This window comes from Hyperoodon ampullatus, assembly GCF_949752795.1.
Source record: "Hyperoodon ampullatus genome assembly, chromosome: 6".
In the NCBI taxonomy this organism is placed as follows: Eukaryota; Metazoa; Chordata; class Mammalia; order Artiodactyla; family Ziphiidae; genus Hyperoodon; species Hyperoodon ampullatus.
This window is the reverse complement of record NC_136919.1, coordinates 125,672,372-125,690,126: the sequence shown is the minus strand read 5'-3', so window position 1 is coordinate 125,690,126 and position 17,755 is coordinate 125,672,372. Positions and strand designations below refer to the sequence as shown.

The 17,755-nt window shown below is 41.9% G+C and overlaps 1 protein-coding gene across 3 annotated transcripts in view; it reads left to right on the top strand.

Moving 5' to 3' along the window:
• Positions 1-5,737: 5,737 nt before the first annotated feature.
• CLCN3 (chloride voltage-gated channel 3) overlaps positions 5,738-17,755 on the top strand; it is a gene marked incomplete at both ends in the record, with an annotated part of 69,732 nt that continues 57,714 nt past the window's right edge. For all 3 annotated transcript variants that reach the window (XM_079706948.1, XM_079706950.1, XM_079706949.1), the window contains one exon: positions 5,738-5,897. In XM_079706948.1, coding sequence (XP_079563074.1) covers positions 5,738-5,897 — 160 coding nt within the window. The remainder of the gene's footprint in view (positions 5,898-17,755) is intronic.

Here is a 17,755-nt window from a genome sequence, read left to right as displayed (position 1 = left end):
TCCTTAAGGGAAATACTGACAAGTTGAACTTCATCAAAATTACTTTTGCTCTGTGATAGACCCTATCAAAAGGAAGAAAACCAAGCTACAGAGTGGGAGAAAATATTTGCAAGCAACATACCTGACAAAGGACTAGTCTCTAGAATATATATTCTAAAATATGAAACTCGGAAGTAAAACAGTCCAGTTAGAAGATCGGCAAAAGATATGAACAGTCATTTCACTGAGGAGGACGTGCAGGTAGCAAGTGAGCGCATAAAAATATGTTCAACGTCATCAGCCATTAGGGAAATACAAACAAAAAGAACAGTGAGATACCACTACACACCTATCAGAATGGCTAAAAAAAAGAAAAAAAACCCGACACCACCAAGTGCTGGTAAGGATGTGGAGAAACAGGCTCACCCATACATTGTTGGTAGGGCTGTAAAATTGGGATGTTAAATTGGCAGTTTCTTTAAAAGCCAGCCATGCAGTTACCATATGGCCCAGCTGTTGCACTCCTTGGCTTTTATCCCAGAGAAAGGAAGCCTTAAGTTCACAAAAAATCTGTACGTGGATATTTATAGCGGCTTTGTTTATAATAGCCCAAACCTAGGAAAGAGCCAGATCATTCTTCCACAGGTGAATGGTTAAACAAACACACGTGGTGTGTCCGTATCGTGGAGCACTATTTAGCAACGAAGAGGGAAGACCTGTTGACATGCACGACCCCTGGATGGCTCTCCAGAGAGTCATGCTGAGTGCAGAGCTAACCCCCGAAGTCGTCGACTGCACGCTTCCATTTATACAGTGTTGTTGAAGTGGAAGAGTTTTAGAAATAGAAAGCAGATTATGGGTCGCCAGGGGTTAAGGAAGGGGTGGGGGACGGGAAGAAAGTGGGTGAGGCTGTAAAGGGCAGCACGAGGGGCCCTTGTGATGGAAAGTTCTGTGTCAGTCTGTCAGTATCATGATTGTGCCAGAGTTACCATTGGAAGGAACTGAGTGAAGGGTATATGGGAGCTCTCTGCATTATGTACAGCCACGTGTGAAATCACAATATCTCGGAATAAAAAGTTTAATTTAAGAAAGTGAACCCCTCGTAGGTGGTGGTACTGTGCTCAGCATTGCAGAGTTGAGTACAGATGGGCACAGCCGGGTCTCATGCCACCCTCTGGAGGGGAGGACTTAGCACGTGAATCGGGGTGCCGTTACACCTGGGCTAAGTGCTGTCAAGGAGAGGTGTGAGAACTCACAGTGAGAATTTGACCTGGTCGGGGAAGCCTGGCCCGGGTAGGAGGTAGGCTAGGAAGGCTTTCCTTACAGCTGCATGACTTTGGGCCGGTTGCTGCAACCCTTGTGCCTCCGTTTCCTCATCTGTTAAATAAGGATGGGAACAGCACCTGAGATTTAGGGTTTTGGTTGTATTTAGTACCAAGCTTAGATGAGTTAGCTTGTAACGTGCTTAGGATGCTGCCTGACGTAGTAAACTCTGCTTGAGAGGTTTTTTTAAAACTAATTAATTAATTTTTATTTTTGGCTGCGTTGGGTCTTCGTTGCTATGCACAGGCTTTCTCTAGTTGTGGTGAGGGGGGGCTACTCTTCATTGCAGTGCAGGGGCTTCTCATTGTGGTGGCTTCTCTTGTGGCGGAGCACGAGCTCTAGGCGCGCAGGCTTCAGTAGTTGTGGCTCGTGGGCTCTAGAGCGCAGGCTCAGTAGCTGTGGCGCACAGGCTTAGTTGCTCCATGGCATGTGGGATCTTCCTGGACCAGGGCACGGACCCGTGTCCCCTGCACTGGCAGGTGGATTCTTAACCACTGAGCCACCAGGGAAGTCCCTGCTTGAGAGTTTGTTAACTGAATAAAGGGATGCTTGAGGTGAGAGCTGAAGAATGCCTCGGAGCATTACCTAGATGAGGAGGTGAGGGTCTGTTCCAGGCTCAGGGAGCAGCTAAGCCTAGGGCAGGAGCTGGGGCCGGCCTGGTGGGGCTGAGAGGGAGATGCGCGCCCCGGGAGAGGCAGCAGAGGCCGGGCTGCATGGGCTTCGTGCGCTGTGTGGAAGAGTTTGTCTGCTAAGCATGGTGAGAAGTGATTAAGACCTAAATCCATGGCATGCGCAGAGATGACCCATCAGACCTGCTTTTAGAAAAGACCATGCTGGCTGCTGTGTGATCAGATGACAGAGGTCAGGGTGACTGTACATAGATCATTTGGGAACTCACTGCAGTGCACCAGGCCTTCTCCCTAGAGATTTTCATGGGTTAGCGCTACTCTTCCTAGCTCTGCAAGAATATATTTGCAAGCTGCTGTGTCTATTATAATGTTTTGTAATGGTTTTAAATATATTTTTGACAATTTAAAAGGAAAAAATGACTTTGTAGTATTGTTTTCATTTTTTATATGCCAAATTTCAGCTGCTATATTATGGTTTAAATAGCCTTTTGTAGTCAAGCCTGGGAATCGAGTTTGAAACCTAGAGTGATTTAACACTGGTGTCCAGATTCCTTCTGTGTATTTCTTTTATGCTACCATAGAACCTTGACTATTCCATAGCAGTGCTGTGCAATGAAAACATTAGTGCTGCAAATTCAAGACACATATGAAATTTTCAATTTCTTAGTGTACACATTAAAAAGGTAAAAAGGAAATGGTGAGATTAATTTTTTTTTTTTTTTTTTTTTTTTGCAGTGCGCGGGCCTCTCACTGCCGCGGCCTCTCCCGCTGCGGAGCACAGGCTCAGCAGCCATGGCTCACGGGCCCAGCCGCTCCGCGGCATGTGGGATCTTCCCGCACCCCCTGCATTGGCAGGCAGACCCCCAACCAGTGTGCCACCAGGGAAGCCCGTGAGATTAATTTTAATAATATATTCTATTAAACCCAGTATATCTAAAGTGTTATTTCAGCATGGAATCAATATGAAATTTTTAATGATATCTTTGACATTCTTTTTTGTCCTGAAGTCCTACAAGTCCAGTAGGTGTTTCTCCTTAGAGCCGTGTTTCAGGACTAGTGGCTGCTGATCACACAGTTCAGCTCTGCAGGTTTCTGGGTTAATAAGAATAGTTTTTTTTTAAGTTATTGAATTTATAGAAATAGGAACCCATGCAGGCCTGAGTTTAATAAACCTTTGGAACAGAGTGGGTTGCTCTTGCTATAAGGAAAGGTATGGAGTCTAGATGTCTCAGAGGTGTTCGTGAAATGAAGTTTTTAGACATTTTTTTTTTTTTTTTTTTGCTGTATGCGGGCCTCTCACTGTTGTGGCCTCTGCATTGTGGCCTCTCCCACTACAGAGCGCAGGCTCCAGGCGTGCAGGCTCAGCAGCCATGGCTCACGGGCCCAGACGCTCCGCGGCATGTGGGATCCTCCCAGACCGGGGCACGAACCCGTGTCCCCTGCATCGGCAGGCGGACTCTCAACCACTGCGCCACCAGGGAAGCCCTTTAGACATTTTGAAAGGGTTAAGTTAGCAGTTATCACTAGTGGTTTTTGAGGACTTTCAGGGATAAAATGTAGGAGCTATGTTGGAACTTGCTGATTGAGGGCCTACGACACAGACAGTTTTATCTTAGAGCGATTTCTCAGGCTCTATAGCCTCTAGCGAATTAACGTTCATTGACGTATGTTATCACATGTATTAGCGCTTCTAGTGTGACCGTCATGTAAAGAAGTGAAGAATAGAATGTCTGTGTCCTTTACAAAATCTTAGCATATGTGCTTTGCTGCATCAAAATTAAAATGACTCTTGAACTATTAATCCTTATTTTCTTTTAAAAGCCTTTTAGTTATTTACTCAAGAGCCACAATATTGAATTTGATCACCTCTATGGATACTGCAGAGTTCTTAGCATAAACAGTTATTTTCATGCTATTCTATTTTAACATTTACCTTAAAATAAAACCCTTGTTTTAATTAGTATATTCTAACAAGCCTCAGTATAATAGGCTCTCTTTGGTAGAGGTAATCATAAAACATTAATAAAATTGCAAAGTGGTAAATACTTAATGTTTTCTTTGTAACTTAGGTGCTAGGTTTTGGTTATTCTCCCAAGACCAGATTAACACTGTTGTAGAGAGGATTTTGTTTATTGAAGACTGAATTCATTTCTCTTTTTTCACCTGGTTGATTGAGAAAACAGTCTGGCATTTTGACCACTATTATCCGTATATTACGTTCCAGTCACTGTGCCAGATGCTGAGACTAGAGCTCTCAAGCTTCACCTTCTCGCAGGTGGTCTTTAAGTTAGGTAATTTATATAGTATACCTTTTAAAAGTAGTTATCAGTATTTTATTTTTCTAAAAAGTGTAAAAGCTTTACAAATAATTTTTAATCGTTGCAGCTCTTTGAGGTTGTTTTTCCATGTGCCGAAGGAACATTTACTGAGGACAAGAGATTGTCTTAAAACCCTTCAAATGTTCGGTGCTAGAATTCAGCACTCGAATTGGAGTGCTTGTCACTCCATTCATCCTTTACTTTCTGTGTGTACTCATCATGACAAAGCTAAGTCTTGCTTTACCAGGCTTACTGGGTGGACCTCTCTTACGGCTTCACCTTTCAAGTCCCACACATGAACCTCTCAAGCCTGTTGCTGGTGTCTAGCTCACTAATGTTGAACTGTCATTTGGATGTTGAGCAAGTAGATAGATGCATTTAAAACATCAAACTATTTAGGAGTTACGTTGTTTTTAAAGTATGGAGTAAGAACAGTGAAACGTGTGCTTATTTGTTATCTGCTGGGAAAAAATAGAAATCGTGACCTATTATCATACTTTCATGGCTGATATTTGACCATGGGCTCTGAAGGTTTAAATTTTAAAATGGGGACTTCCCTGGTGGCGCAGTGATTAAGAATCTGCCTGCCAATGCAGGGGACATGGGTTCGAGCCCTGGTCCGGGAGGATCCCACATGCCGCAGTGCCACTAAGCCCATGCGCCACAACTACTGAGCCTGCGCTCTAGAGCCCGTGAGCCACAACTACTGAGCCCGTGCACCACAACTACTGAAGCCTGCGCGCCTAGAGCCCGTGCTCCGCAACAAGAGAAGCCACCGCAATGAGAAGCCCGTGCACCACAACGAAGAGTAGCCCCCGCTCGCTGCAACTAGAGAAAGCCTGTGCGCAGCAACTAAGACCCAACGCAGCCAAAAATAAATAAATAAAATAAATAATTAATTAAATTTAAAAATGATGAAAGGAGAATGAAATTTTAAAAATGTTTAAATACTAATTTTAAAATTAGTATTTGCATCTGGTAAGATATTCCAAAGGGACATACAGTTTCCCTCTCAGACCTGGTGCTTCAGCCACTGTTCCTTTTCCCTGTGGGCAGCTTTCTTGGAACTCCCTCCGGAGATGATCTGTACGTACACAACCAGTTGTGTACTGTATTTCATCCTCTACCACAGCCCCCCTTTTTCGGGGGGACCCCCCACATATATTGTAGTGTACTATAATCCCTTCTCTGTACTTTGTCTTTTAACTTAACAGTTGATCTTGGAGATTGTTTTATACCACCACCTGAAGAAATTCTTCATTCCTTTTTACAGCTTCTTGGTGAGAATAGAATTATCAAATGATCCCCCAAAACTGAACACAATAGAGTTAGCTATTGTTACAGTGAATGAAGTTAGTATATATATATTTTTAATACAGAGTTCAGAAGTTTCCTTCGACTTATTAAAGTAGATAATTTTTATTATATGTTGGGAAAATGTTAAAGCCATTTTTCCCCCTTTGTTTTTTCAGATAACCAGACAGCTAAATGGAGTCTGAGCAGCTGTTTCATAGAGGCTACTATAGAAACAGCTACAACAGTATAACCAGTGCAAGTAGTGATGAGGAGCTTTTAGATGGAGCAGGTGTGATTATGGACTTTCAGACTTCTGAAGATGATAACTTGTTAGATGGTGACACAGCAGTTGGTAAGTTTGGCATTACAACTCTTAATATTTATAGTCATGAATGTCTGCTAATAAATATATACATTGTTTTATTGAGGTTAAGTTTTGGGGTTACTTTTCTTTTTAACTGTGATATTTCATGTAACATAAACTTAACCTTGGCTGTGTTGGGTCTCCGTTTCTGTGCGAGGGCTTTCTCTAGTTGCGGCGAGCGGGGGCCACTCTTCATCGCGGTGCGCGGGCCTCTCACTATCGCGGCCTCTCTTGTTGCGGAGCACAGGCTCCAGACGCGCAGGCTCAGTAGTTGTGGCTCACGGGCCTAGTTGCTCCGCAGCATGTGGGATCTTCCCAGACCAGGGCTCGAACCCATGTCCCCTGCATCGACAGGCAGATTCTCAACCACTGCGCCACCAGGGAAGCCCAAACTTAACCATTTTAAGAGTGTACGATTCAGTGGCATTTAGTACCTTTACAGTGTTATGCAACTACCATTTGTGTCTAGTTTTCATTACCCCAAAAGAAAGCCTTGTATATGGGTAAAGTTTAAAATTTTAGTATACATAGTACAGAGAGGTATACAGCTGTAATTGGAGCTGTCAGAAGAACAGAACTGATGGGATAGAGAGAGAGAGAGAGGCACGTAGAAGGAGATTTATTATGAAAGATTGGCTCATGTGATTGTGAAGGCTAAGTCCCACCGTCTGCCATCTGCAAATTGGGGACCCGGGAGAGCTGGTGGTGTAGTTCCAGTCCAGACCCAAAGGCCTGAGCACCAGGGCAGCCAGTGGCGTAATCCCAGTCTGAGTGCCAAGGCCCAGACCCAGGAGTGCTGATGCCCCGGGGCAGAAGAAAGATATCCCAAATGGAGCAGAGAGCAGAGTCTGTAGTCTGCCTATTCAAATGCTTATCTCTTCTGGAAAGACCCTCACGGACACACCCAGAAATGATGTTCTGCCAGCTATCTGGGCATCCTGAAGTCCAGTCAAGTTGCCACATAAAATTAACCATCACAACAATCGTCACATCACAAGCGTGGAAAGTAATGAATTTCTACAAAGTGAACACACTCATATACCTCAGTCAAGAAATAAAACACGACTGGTTCCCCCAGAATCCTCCTCCCTTGTTCCCCCTTCCAGTTTCAAAGGTAACTATTATTTTGATTTCTATCACCACAGATTACTTTTGCAGGTATTTAAACTTCATATAAATGGATTTGTACTATATATACTCTTTTGAGTCTGGTGTCATTTACTTATGTCTTGATTCATCTGTTTTGTTTATATAGCAGTAGTTAAATTTATTTTCATTGCCGTGTAGTATGCCATTGTGTAAATATGCTGCAATTTATCTATTCTACCCATCATATATTTTTAAAGGGTATTTAGGTTTTTTAATTAAAGTATATTTTTTTAGATTTTGGCTATTAATAATAATGGTGCTGAGAATTTTCATATACATATATTTTAGTGCATATCATGTACACAATTCTGTAGGATTTATACCTTAGAATGGCATCTTAGATGACAGGGTGTGTGGGTCTCAGTGCTACTAGATATTGTTAAAGATAGTTCCAAAGTGGTTGTAACCTGTACATTCTGTCAGCAGTGTGTGACTTTTGGTTGCTTCACACCTTCACCAATACTTGATGTTATCAGTTTTTAAAATTTTAGCTATTCTAATTGTGGGTGTAGTAGTCTCATATTTTGGTTTTAATTTACATTTGCCTAATGACCTGTGAGTTTAAATGCCTTTGATATGTTGATTGGCTTTTTAGGTAGCCTCTTTTGAAGTCCCTGTTCAATTTTTTTGCCTACTTTATAAGAGTTCTTTATGCATTCTGATTGAGTCCTTTGTTAGGTTTATGTATTGCAAATGTCTTCTCTTGCTCTGTGGTATGCCTTTTCACTCTTTTTTTTTTTTTTTTTTGTGGTACGCCGGCCTCTCACTGTTGTGGCCTCTCCCGTTGAGGAGCACAGGCTCCGGATGCGCAGGCTCAGCGGCCATGGCTCAAGGGCCTAGCTGCTCTGCGGCATGTGGGATCTTCCCGGACCGGGGCTCGAGCCCGTGTCCCCTGCATCGGCAGGTGGACTCTCAACCACTGCGCCACCAGGGAAGCCCCCTTTTCACTCTTAATGGAATCTTTTGATGAAGGTGTCGTCAATTTTAATGAAAAGCAGTTAATCTTTTCCTTTATTTTTTATACTTTTTTGTGTTCTGTTTAAGATAGCTTCCCATACCTCAAGGTCAAGAAGATATTCTCTCGTTTTCTCCTAGAAATTTTATTTTTTGTGTCTTTTGCATTTAGATTTATAATCTACCTGCAATTAATTTTTATATGTGATGTGAGTTAAGTGTTCAGATTCATTTTTTTCCCCATATGGATAACTAGTTGGCCCCTATATTGAAAAAACATTCCATTCTCCAGTGTACTGCACTGACATCTTTGTCATCTGTCAAGTAGATGTATTTCTGTAGGTCTGTTTCTTGACTTTTTACTCGGTTACATTGAAATATTTGGCTATCTTTGTACCAAAACCCAGCATATATATGAGTTTTGTTTTTCACATTGGTTTTATGTAAATGTAGTCCATTTACATTTAATGTAACCGCTGATCTATTTAAGTTCAAATCTACTATATTTATGTTCTATTTGTCACAGCTGTTTTTTTTTTTCTTTCTTTCTTTCTCTTCCCCCCAGTACCCTGTTAGTTATGCATTCTCTTATATCCTGTTTGGTGGGTTACTCTAGGGATTATAACATGCACTCTTATTAGTTCTACTATAAATTACTACTTTTACCACTTTATGGGAAATGTTAAGGGCCTTATGATACTTTACCTCTTTTTATGGCCCCTCCTGCTTTTTGTGCCATTGTTATCCTCTCTGTTAATTCTTTATATATTTTAAACTGCATGAGACATTATTATTGTCATCTTATGTCAATGCCTAATTAGATTTTGTGGCTTTACTTTTTCCATTGCTCTTCATCCTATCCTGCATTTTCATGTTTCTGTCTGGGATAGTTATCTTTCTGCCTGAAGAACTCTCATTAGTATTTCTTTTAATTATAATCTACTAGCAATAAATTCACACAGTTACAAGCCTTTGTTTCACCTTTGTTTTTGAAGGATATTTTTGCAGCTGTATTCCAGATCTACAGTTTTCTTCTTTGAACACTTTAAAGATGTAATTTTGGTGTCATTTGCCTTCTGCTGAAAAGTCAGCTATCAGTTGTATTTTCCCCTACTCTGGCTTCTTTTAAGGCTTGTTTCTTTGTCTTTGGTTTTTCAGAAGCTTAACCATAGTGTGCCTACCTGGTTTTCTTTGTATTTATTCTGGCTGGGGTTACTAGAACTCCTGATTGTGACTTGATTTTTTTATTTATTTTTCATCTCATCTTTGGATAATTTTGACCAGTGTGTCCTCACAGACTGTTTCTGCCATCTCCCCTGCTCTCCCCCCCCACCCTCGCTTTTAGGACTCCAATCACATGTGTTACATCTTTTCACTGAGATCCTTGCGTCTCTTACGCTCTTTTCTGTATTTTCCTTTTCTCATTTGGATATGTCAACTCATTCAGGTAAATACCGGGGAACATGATAGCTGGATCAAATACTATGTTTAGTTTTGTGAGAAACTGCCAAACTGTCTTCCAAAGTGGCTGTACCATTTTGCATTCCCACTGGCAATGAATGAGCATTCCAGTGCTCCACATCCTTGTCAGCATGTGGTGGTGTCAGTGTTCTGGATTTGTTGCAACAGGTGTGTAGTGCTATCTCATTGTTTTCTATCACGTTTTGAATTTCAGTTATTGATCAGTCATAAAATTTCCATTTGATTATTTTTTTCTTTATTTTTTTGGCTGCATTCGGTCTTAGTTGCGGCACGCAGGGTCTTCATTGAGGCACGCAGGATCTTTCGTTGTGGTGCGGGCACTTCCTTGTGGCGCATGGGCTTCTTTCTAGTTGTGGCGTGCAGGCTCCAGGGTGCGTGGGTTCTATAGCTTGCGGCACGCAGGCTCTCTTGTTAAGGCTTGCAAGCTCGGTAGTTGTGGCACGTGGGCTTAGTTGCCCCATGGCATGTGGGATCTTAGCTCCCTGACCAGGGATTGAACCCGTGTCCCCTGCATTGGAAGGCAGAAGTCCCTCCATTTGATTATTTTTAAATAGACTTCTGTATTCTGGGAGAAATTCTGTGTTTGTGTGTGTGTGTGTGTTTTTCCATGTTAATCACTTGTTTAAAGTCTGTGTCTGAGTCTTCTAATGTATGGATCACCTGTGGGTCTGTATCTTTTTCCTCTTTTTCCTCTTGGTTTTCAGTCTTTTGGCCCTGACTGTGGATGGGTTTTGTAATTTTTTTACGGAATGCTGGATTATAGATGCTCTGGATGATATCTTCACCGTAGTGTATCTAGTTTTTTTTGGCAGGCAGGTAGTCTAGGATCCAGTTACAATGATCCCATCAAAGATGGAGAGAATTTGCAGCCTGGTTTCAGACTTTCTGAGGGTTAGTCCATTTTGGACTGACTTTATTTTTAGGGCACAGCCCCTTGAGGATTTTAGTAGAAAGCCTACTAAAGTGTGTTTACGAAGACTCTTTCTTTTTTTTGGGCCCTGAAATTCAGTTTCTCTCTCTCTGACATTTTGAAACTGATGACAGCTCTGCTTATCATTTTAGTCTCTTAACCACTGCCATGTGCTTGGTTTCTCAGCCTCTTGCTCATGAAGTTTAGGAATTGTAGATATTTTTAGGGAAAGGCATCATGGCATGAACTGTTCTCTTTTCTCCAGGATGTTCGCCCGTTCAAGTCCACTTGCCTTGGTGGTTTTGTCTCCGTGGCCCCGTGGGACTGGCAAAAGCTCCCAGCTGGGCCTCTCCGTCACGGTGCTGCTCTGAACCAGGAAACGACTCAGGGCAAACAGTGACCAAGGCTGTTGGGTTTACCTGTTTCACTTCTTCTCACAATGTTGGCACTTCAGCTTCTCACTGCCTTGTGTCTTCTCCAGCTATTTTGTTAAATGTTCTTTGATTTAAAAACAGCAGCAGCAGTATTTTGCTGTTATTAATCATTGGCTCGCCTCATCATTGATGGAGATTTTCCTAATTTTAACTACAAGTTATAAACCAGCTAAACACATGTATTCATAATTTGAAAAATCAGGTGAAATTTAACAGCATACCCACTTTTCTGTGTTTCAGTGGCTCCTTGGCCCTGTCTGTGAACCAGAGAAGTAACGCAGGGCAGTAGAAAGACACAGGAGGACCTAGCTCTTTCCAGCTTTCCACACTGCCGTCCAGTGTTGGTGACGTCTTCACTCACGGTTTTCCAAAGGACACAGTGTCACGTGGGAAGGAAGGAGCAAGGGGGGAAGAAAGGGTCTTTTTTTTTCCTTTATCAGGGAGGACACTTTTCTAGATCACAGAACACACTCTTACATCACTGGCCAGAAGTGGATTACATGACCTCACCTAGACTGATCACTGACTAGGAGGCTTATTGACTGGTTAGAGCAATCATGATTTATTCCTTGCATTTAGGCACATTACCAACCAAACAAAAGGTTCTGTGAACAAGGGAGAAGTTGGAATGACCGTAGGGTAAGCAACCATTAATGTTTCTCATACAGAGCCTGTCCTCTGAGTTAGCCTGGTTGAAGGTGGAACAGCAGTTGATGACAACTATCTAAGTGTCAAATTGGGTGGTACAGATTATAAATTTTACATCTCGCAAAGAGGACATTATTTCAGTACCTGTTTAGAATTGTGGAGTGTTCTGGAAAGGGAGATAATGCATGAAGGCCCAGCGGTAGGAAAAGGTATTAGGTTGTGAGACAGTGAATGTCCTTGGTAGGATGGTGATATCCTTTCTTTCAGCAGAGCTGAAGTGGTTCTGTTCACAGTAGCTGGGAGAGGACAGTCCTGTGGTGGAAGTGCGGGCCTCAGAGAGACCTCCCTGCCCGGACCAAGGCAGGTGCCCAAGAAGAGAGCTCATCTCTGTGTCTGCTCTGTGTATGGAGCATGGACGTAGACAGTGGACAAGCAGTTGAGTCTTAAATATTCTTTTATGACTCAATATCTCTCTAGAATACCAAAGAATAATTAATCACTGGAAAGAACTGGTAGTGTTTGGCATATGTATTGAGTAGAAATCTTATGTTCATCGGCTTTCAAGTTGTAGACCTGAACTTACATCTTGGCTGTGCCAGTTACTCACCCTGTAACCCTTGCAAGTCACTTTACCTGAGTTTTTTCCTCTGTAACTAGCAGTGGTACCCTTTTCTCCTGTGTTCCTTCCCCTTTAGGTGTATTAGACTTTGTTCCCCCAACGTGAACAATTTCCTTTTAATTTAGCATTCAAGTGAGGTGTCAGGAACATTTCTGGTAGTACTAGAAAGAGATATAGCTCTAAAACTAAAATCCGACTCTGGATTAGGATTTAGGTTGTAGAGATAAACCACTTTGGACTCCCCTGACTCCAGTGGATAATTGAGTTACTTATTTGTTACATAGCTAGCCCTTGTTTTGAAAACAAAGAGATGTTCCCAGATCTCAAAAATGAAATCAGGGCTTCCCTGGTGGCGCAGTGGTTGAGAGTCCGCCTGCCAATGCAGGGGACACGGGTTCGTGCCCCGGTCCGGGAGGATCCCACGTGCCGCAGAGCGGCTGGGCCCATGAGCCATGGCCACTGAGCCTGCGCGTCCGGAGCCTGTGCTCCGCAGCGGGAGAGGCCACGGCAGTGAGAGGCCCGTGCACCGCAAAAAAAATAAATAAATAAAAAAAAATAAAATAAAATCAGCCTTGTCTGCTCAGAGTGACTCCTAAATAATCCAGAACACACTGTGACTAAAAAATAGAAGTTATCCTTAACCATGATGACTAATTAGTAGTATCGAAAATCTAAACTAGTGAAAAGCTGAAAAATTAGGCTTGATGTGTATTTATATTAAGTATATTGAGTGAGTCACTTTAGTCTAAAATTCAGGTTCTTTGGAAAATGCAAAATTTTTCATTACAAGTAGCAGGAAGAGAGTGCCAAGGTTTTGTCATCAGAGTTGTATTCATTAACGAGAACCATAAGGTTCTTGCTTCATTGAAGATGAAACACACGAGCGTTCCTCTGTACAACTGCAGTGTTATTCTTAAATGTACGGCTCTCACTGGGAGTAAGAAGACTGACTGACGGGGTAAAAACTAGAGTCAGCCTCTGTTCAGCAAATTAACTCTCAACGATTAATCTGTGTTAATGACGGTAATGAGTCTAACATTTAGATTCTTATATCCCTCTTCGTCATGCGTGAATTGTGAATAGTGTGGCTTACTTGCTGTACCAGGAGTCACTCCCAGCTTTCTAGATTGTGTGTAAATGGTAGTGTCACAAACTGAGAGAGGAAGTGGGCAAGGAACGGTAGCATCCAGAGGGCTCACTGCTGATTGCTTCCATTTCCTGTCTCTAGAGAACCTTAAACAAACTTTGGAAATACTAAATTCAAATGTCAGGTGTTCTGTTTTTTTCCAAGACCTTGGGACATATAATCACTGGGAATGGAATGCAGAGACATCACATAGATTGTTGTATTCTGTTTCACATATGTATCGCATCCTGAGCCTCAGAACCCAGAAACCACGTGCAGCTGTGTGGGCTGAGAGGTGGATTGTTCTGTTCTAGGTCTTGTGACCCTTCCACCTCTGCTCAAACTTAACTTACCTTCTGAGCTGTTACAAGAGATTCCAGCAGTTTCATTTGCATATCTACTGTTAGATTTAGCTTTATTCAAAATGTTGTGATTTCATTTGTCACGTACCCTCTGGCTGGTGTGTTTGTCAGAACTGTCTCTACTAGAAATGTCAGCAGGAAAGCCCTGGCGAAGTGGATGCAGAAGGACCATGCCAGAAGCTGGCTGACCATCTACAGGCTACCTCTTAGGATATGGCCAAACCTCACAGTCCAGGGTCCAGTCCTTTGTCCTGCAGACACAGAAGCATGGTATCAGCCCCAGGGAACTGAGCTGCTTCTTAGAAGTGGATTCATATTAACCAGGATCTTATATCTTGTTAGGTGAAAGTGCTCATCTATTTACAGTGAGTAATATACTAATGCTTTACTTCATTTGAAAGAAAGGACATAATGCAGTGTATAAAGATACACGAAATTCAGTAATTAACATAAGTATTTGAGAAGGCTGAAGCAAAGGGAAGACAGGTTGAAATGACATAAAATGTAGAGATGAATGAGGCCAATGAAAACTTACTAGCGACATAGTACTTACTTTCTGAGGGGAGACTAGGAATTTGGCTCTAAGCTTTGTAGCAGCAAGTGAAATGAGGGAACCTGTTTGGTTAAGTGATTCACAGTGTTTATGAGAGAAAAACCCAATCAGTTTCTCAGCAGAAGCCCTATTGCTGATATTAAGATAATCCATTTTTGAGTAACTTTATGAAGTGGTTCCTATCTATGTACTAGACTGATTTTCAAGACTATGCTTGGAGTAAACAGCAGTGCTTTTCAAAGGGCTTTTGTGATAACATCCATCAGTATTGCTGACTTGAATCACAAGACCTAATTCCACAAGGGTACTGTATTATATGGTACAGGCATTGATTATTTATGATGATCTGGCAGGATCCATAGATGTATTTTAGAGTATCTTGGAATAGATGGACAGTATGAAGCGTTTCAGAAGTCATCAAGGTATATTATTATTGTGATTTTTTTTTTTTTGCTGAAGGTTTGATATATATTAGATAGCAGTGATTTTAGAATTATATTTTGGAATTATAACGGAGCTATTTACTTACATTCAGCTCATTTTCCTTAAGAAGTTGAAAAGCCTAACAAAACCTAAGACTGAATAAAAGCCACTAGAAGGCCTCTTAATGAAAAGTGGGCAGGGTTGGGGGGTCTTTGTTTTGAAAATAATTTTGTGCCTACTGGAAGTCATAGGTAAATGATTAACAGAAGGTCCAAAACTTATGTTCCATGTGACAAGGTCATGATGATTGCAGCTATGATAGATTTTAAAGGGAGTAGCTACCACAGACATTAAAAAAAAAAAGTATCCACAAAATGCCTGGCTTTGACTAATATTTAAGTATACCTTTTAAGGCAATAGTTCTCAGACCTTTTGTTCTCAAGATACCTTTCTATTCTTAAAAGATTATTGAGGACCCTAACAAGCTTTTTTTTTTTTAATGTAGGTTATAGCTATCCATATTTACCATATTAAAAATTAAATTTCAATCCTTTATTAATTCACTTAAAAATAAAAATAACTAGTTATATTAATAACACTTTTTATGAAAAAATAACTGTTTTCCAAAGTAAAAATAAATTGAGAAGAGCGACGTTTCATGTGTAACTGTCTCTAATGTCTGGCTTCATAGGAAACATCTAGATTCTTAGATCTGCTTCCTCATTCAACCTCGGGTAATGTGTTGTTCAGTTGAAACCCATGAGAAATATGTAAGAAAATTTGGCCTTATACAAATACATAGTTAAAGAAGAAATAATTTCATAGCCTTGGCAGATCATTGTGGATATCCTTCTTTGATACTACACCCAAACTCGACAGAGGGTAATTTCTTAAAGGTTAATTGCAGTGTGGTAAGTGAACCCATACTAATGAACTTTCTGCGTTGCGTTACATTAAAATCCATTGGCCTATCTTGTGCTTTTGAGTGGATCTATTACCCATGAATGCTTTTATAATATGCATTAGTCCTTTGGAAATTGAGGCACTGATTTATCAGTTTGCTAGGGTTGCGGTAGCAAAGTACCACAGACTGGGTGGCTTAAACGACAGAAATTAATTTCCTCAGAGTTCTGGAGGCTGAAGGTCCAAGATGGAGGTTTTGGCAGGGTTGTTCGTTTCCTCTGAGGCCTCTCTCCTTGGCTTGTAAATGGCAGTCTTCTCCCTGTGTCCTCACATGGTCTGTGTATATCTGTGTCCTCATTGCTTCTTCCTTGAGGGTACTAGTCCTACTGGATTAGGCCTTGCCCCAGTGACCTTACTGAGCCTCAGTTACCTTTTTAAAGGCCTTACCTCCAAGTCTGGTCACATTCTGAGGTGCTGGCGGCGAGGGCTTTTATCATACACGTTTGGTGGGACACGGTTCAGCCCATAATTCAGATTTATGCAGATCTTGCTAATGTTCACACATTTTATTACAGAAAACCAACAAGTCACATTTTGTTGCCACCAATCCCACAATCCCATCAGACGTCTTTAAGTGCTGGGCAGCTCTCAGGCTCACACTGGTGAATACAGGTTTTCCAAATTTTAATTTTTGCTTTTCCTCAAGAAGGAACCATTGTTTCACGGTATACACAAAAAAGGCTTTGTGTATTCTTCCCGTTAAAGGATGTATACTCAAGAGTTGCGATTTCGTAAAGCGAATAACTTTTACTGTTTTATGAAGGACGTTTGGAAGGGAAACAGGCCTTTGTTCTCCCGTGGTGACATGGTGGCACAGAGTACAGTGCCTGCTGGTCCATCTTGGTGCCCCTGCTTGGCTTTGTGCTAGGTGCCAGCCGTGCACCTGCTATTGCTCATGTACCATAAATACTGGAGAGTGAAAAAGACAGATGCTGTTGTGGAGGCTCACTGACCCTCCCACCCCCACTCCGAGATTCCCGGGGCCTGTAAACAGGTTACTTTACATGGTAGAAGGACTTTCCAGTTTTGAGTAAGTGAGGAGTCTTGAGATGGAGCAGTTTCTCTTGGATTATCAGGGTAGCTCCTTGCAAGGCGGAGGCAGGAGGCTGAGTCCGAGACCCAAGCCTGGGGTACTAAGAGGAAGGGGCCGCGGCCCAACCGGAGAAGGAAGCTGAAAAGGGGAAGGGGAGAAGTCTCCCCCGGAGCCTCCAGAAGGGGCGCATCCCGGCAGACACCTGATTGTGCACGCCTGACTTCCGCCGCTGGAAGAGAACACGTTTGTGTTGTTTCAAACCACTCAGTTTGTGGCAACCTGTTACAGTAGCAATAGGAAACTGGTGCAAATGTATCATTTCAGTCATACACAAATGTGTTATTATGAAAATGTTTTAACCCCACAGACCCCCTGAAAAAGACCTTGGGCATCTCCAGGGGGTCTGCGGGGCACACGTGCCCATACTGTGAGAATTCTGACTTAAGCCAGCTGCAAAATGCACGTTGGGTAACTGAATAAGGTGACTTGCTGTGTTGTATTATAAGCTGTAAGAATGGAAGGGCTTATACAAAAAGGGTAAAATCTGTTTGTATAATGTGATCCCAGTTCTCTTAAAATACTATATACACACACATACCCCACACAAATTTGGAGGGAGATACACCAAAATAATGATTTTTTTCCCTGGGTGATGGAATTTTTTTTTTTTTTTTTAATGCTTTGCAGTGTTTTCCAAATTGTCACCAATTTGTCTTCAGATTTATAAAACTGAGCCAAAACTTCCAACTCACTATAAGGTGTATTTGTCAATGTAGGAAGATAGAACATATTTCATGAATAGTTTAACTTGCTTTATAACTTAAAATTTAGCCATGTGGCAAATGGGCCTTCTTTGGTTCTCTTGTGCTGGGCGTTGTAAATGTCAGGCTGGGGCTTGTGCCTGGCCGGCATATCTCCAGGTCTTTGAACATGTTTCCTCTGCCTGTAATACCAGTTAGTACATGTGCTTTGCTTCTCAGGTTACACCTCACGCCCCTAGAAGGCCTTCCCTGACTTCTCAGGTTTGGCTTAGGGGCCTCTCCTGTGTTGTGAACTGTGTTGCTTCTGTTGTATGTTTGCTTTCCTGACTTTTCTTATTTGTTTTGGTTGTAGCTTGCCTTCCTCCTAGACTAAGCCCACTACCTTTCTGTCTAATTATCCTACTAATTTGTGTTGGCCTGTAAGTCATT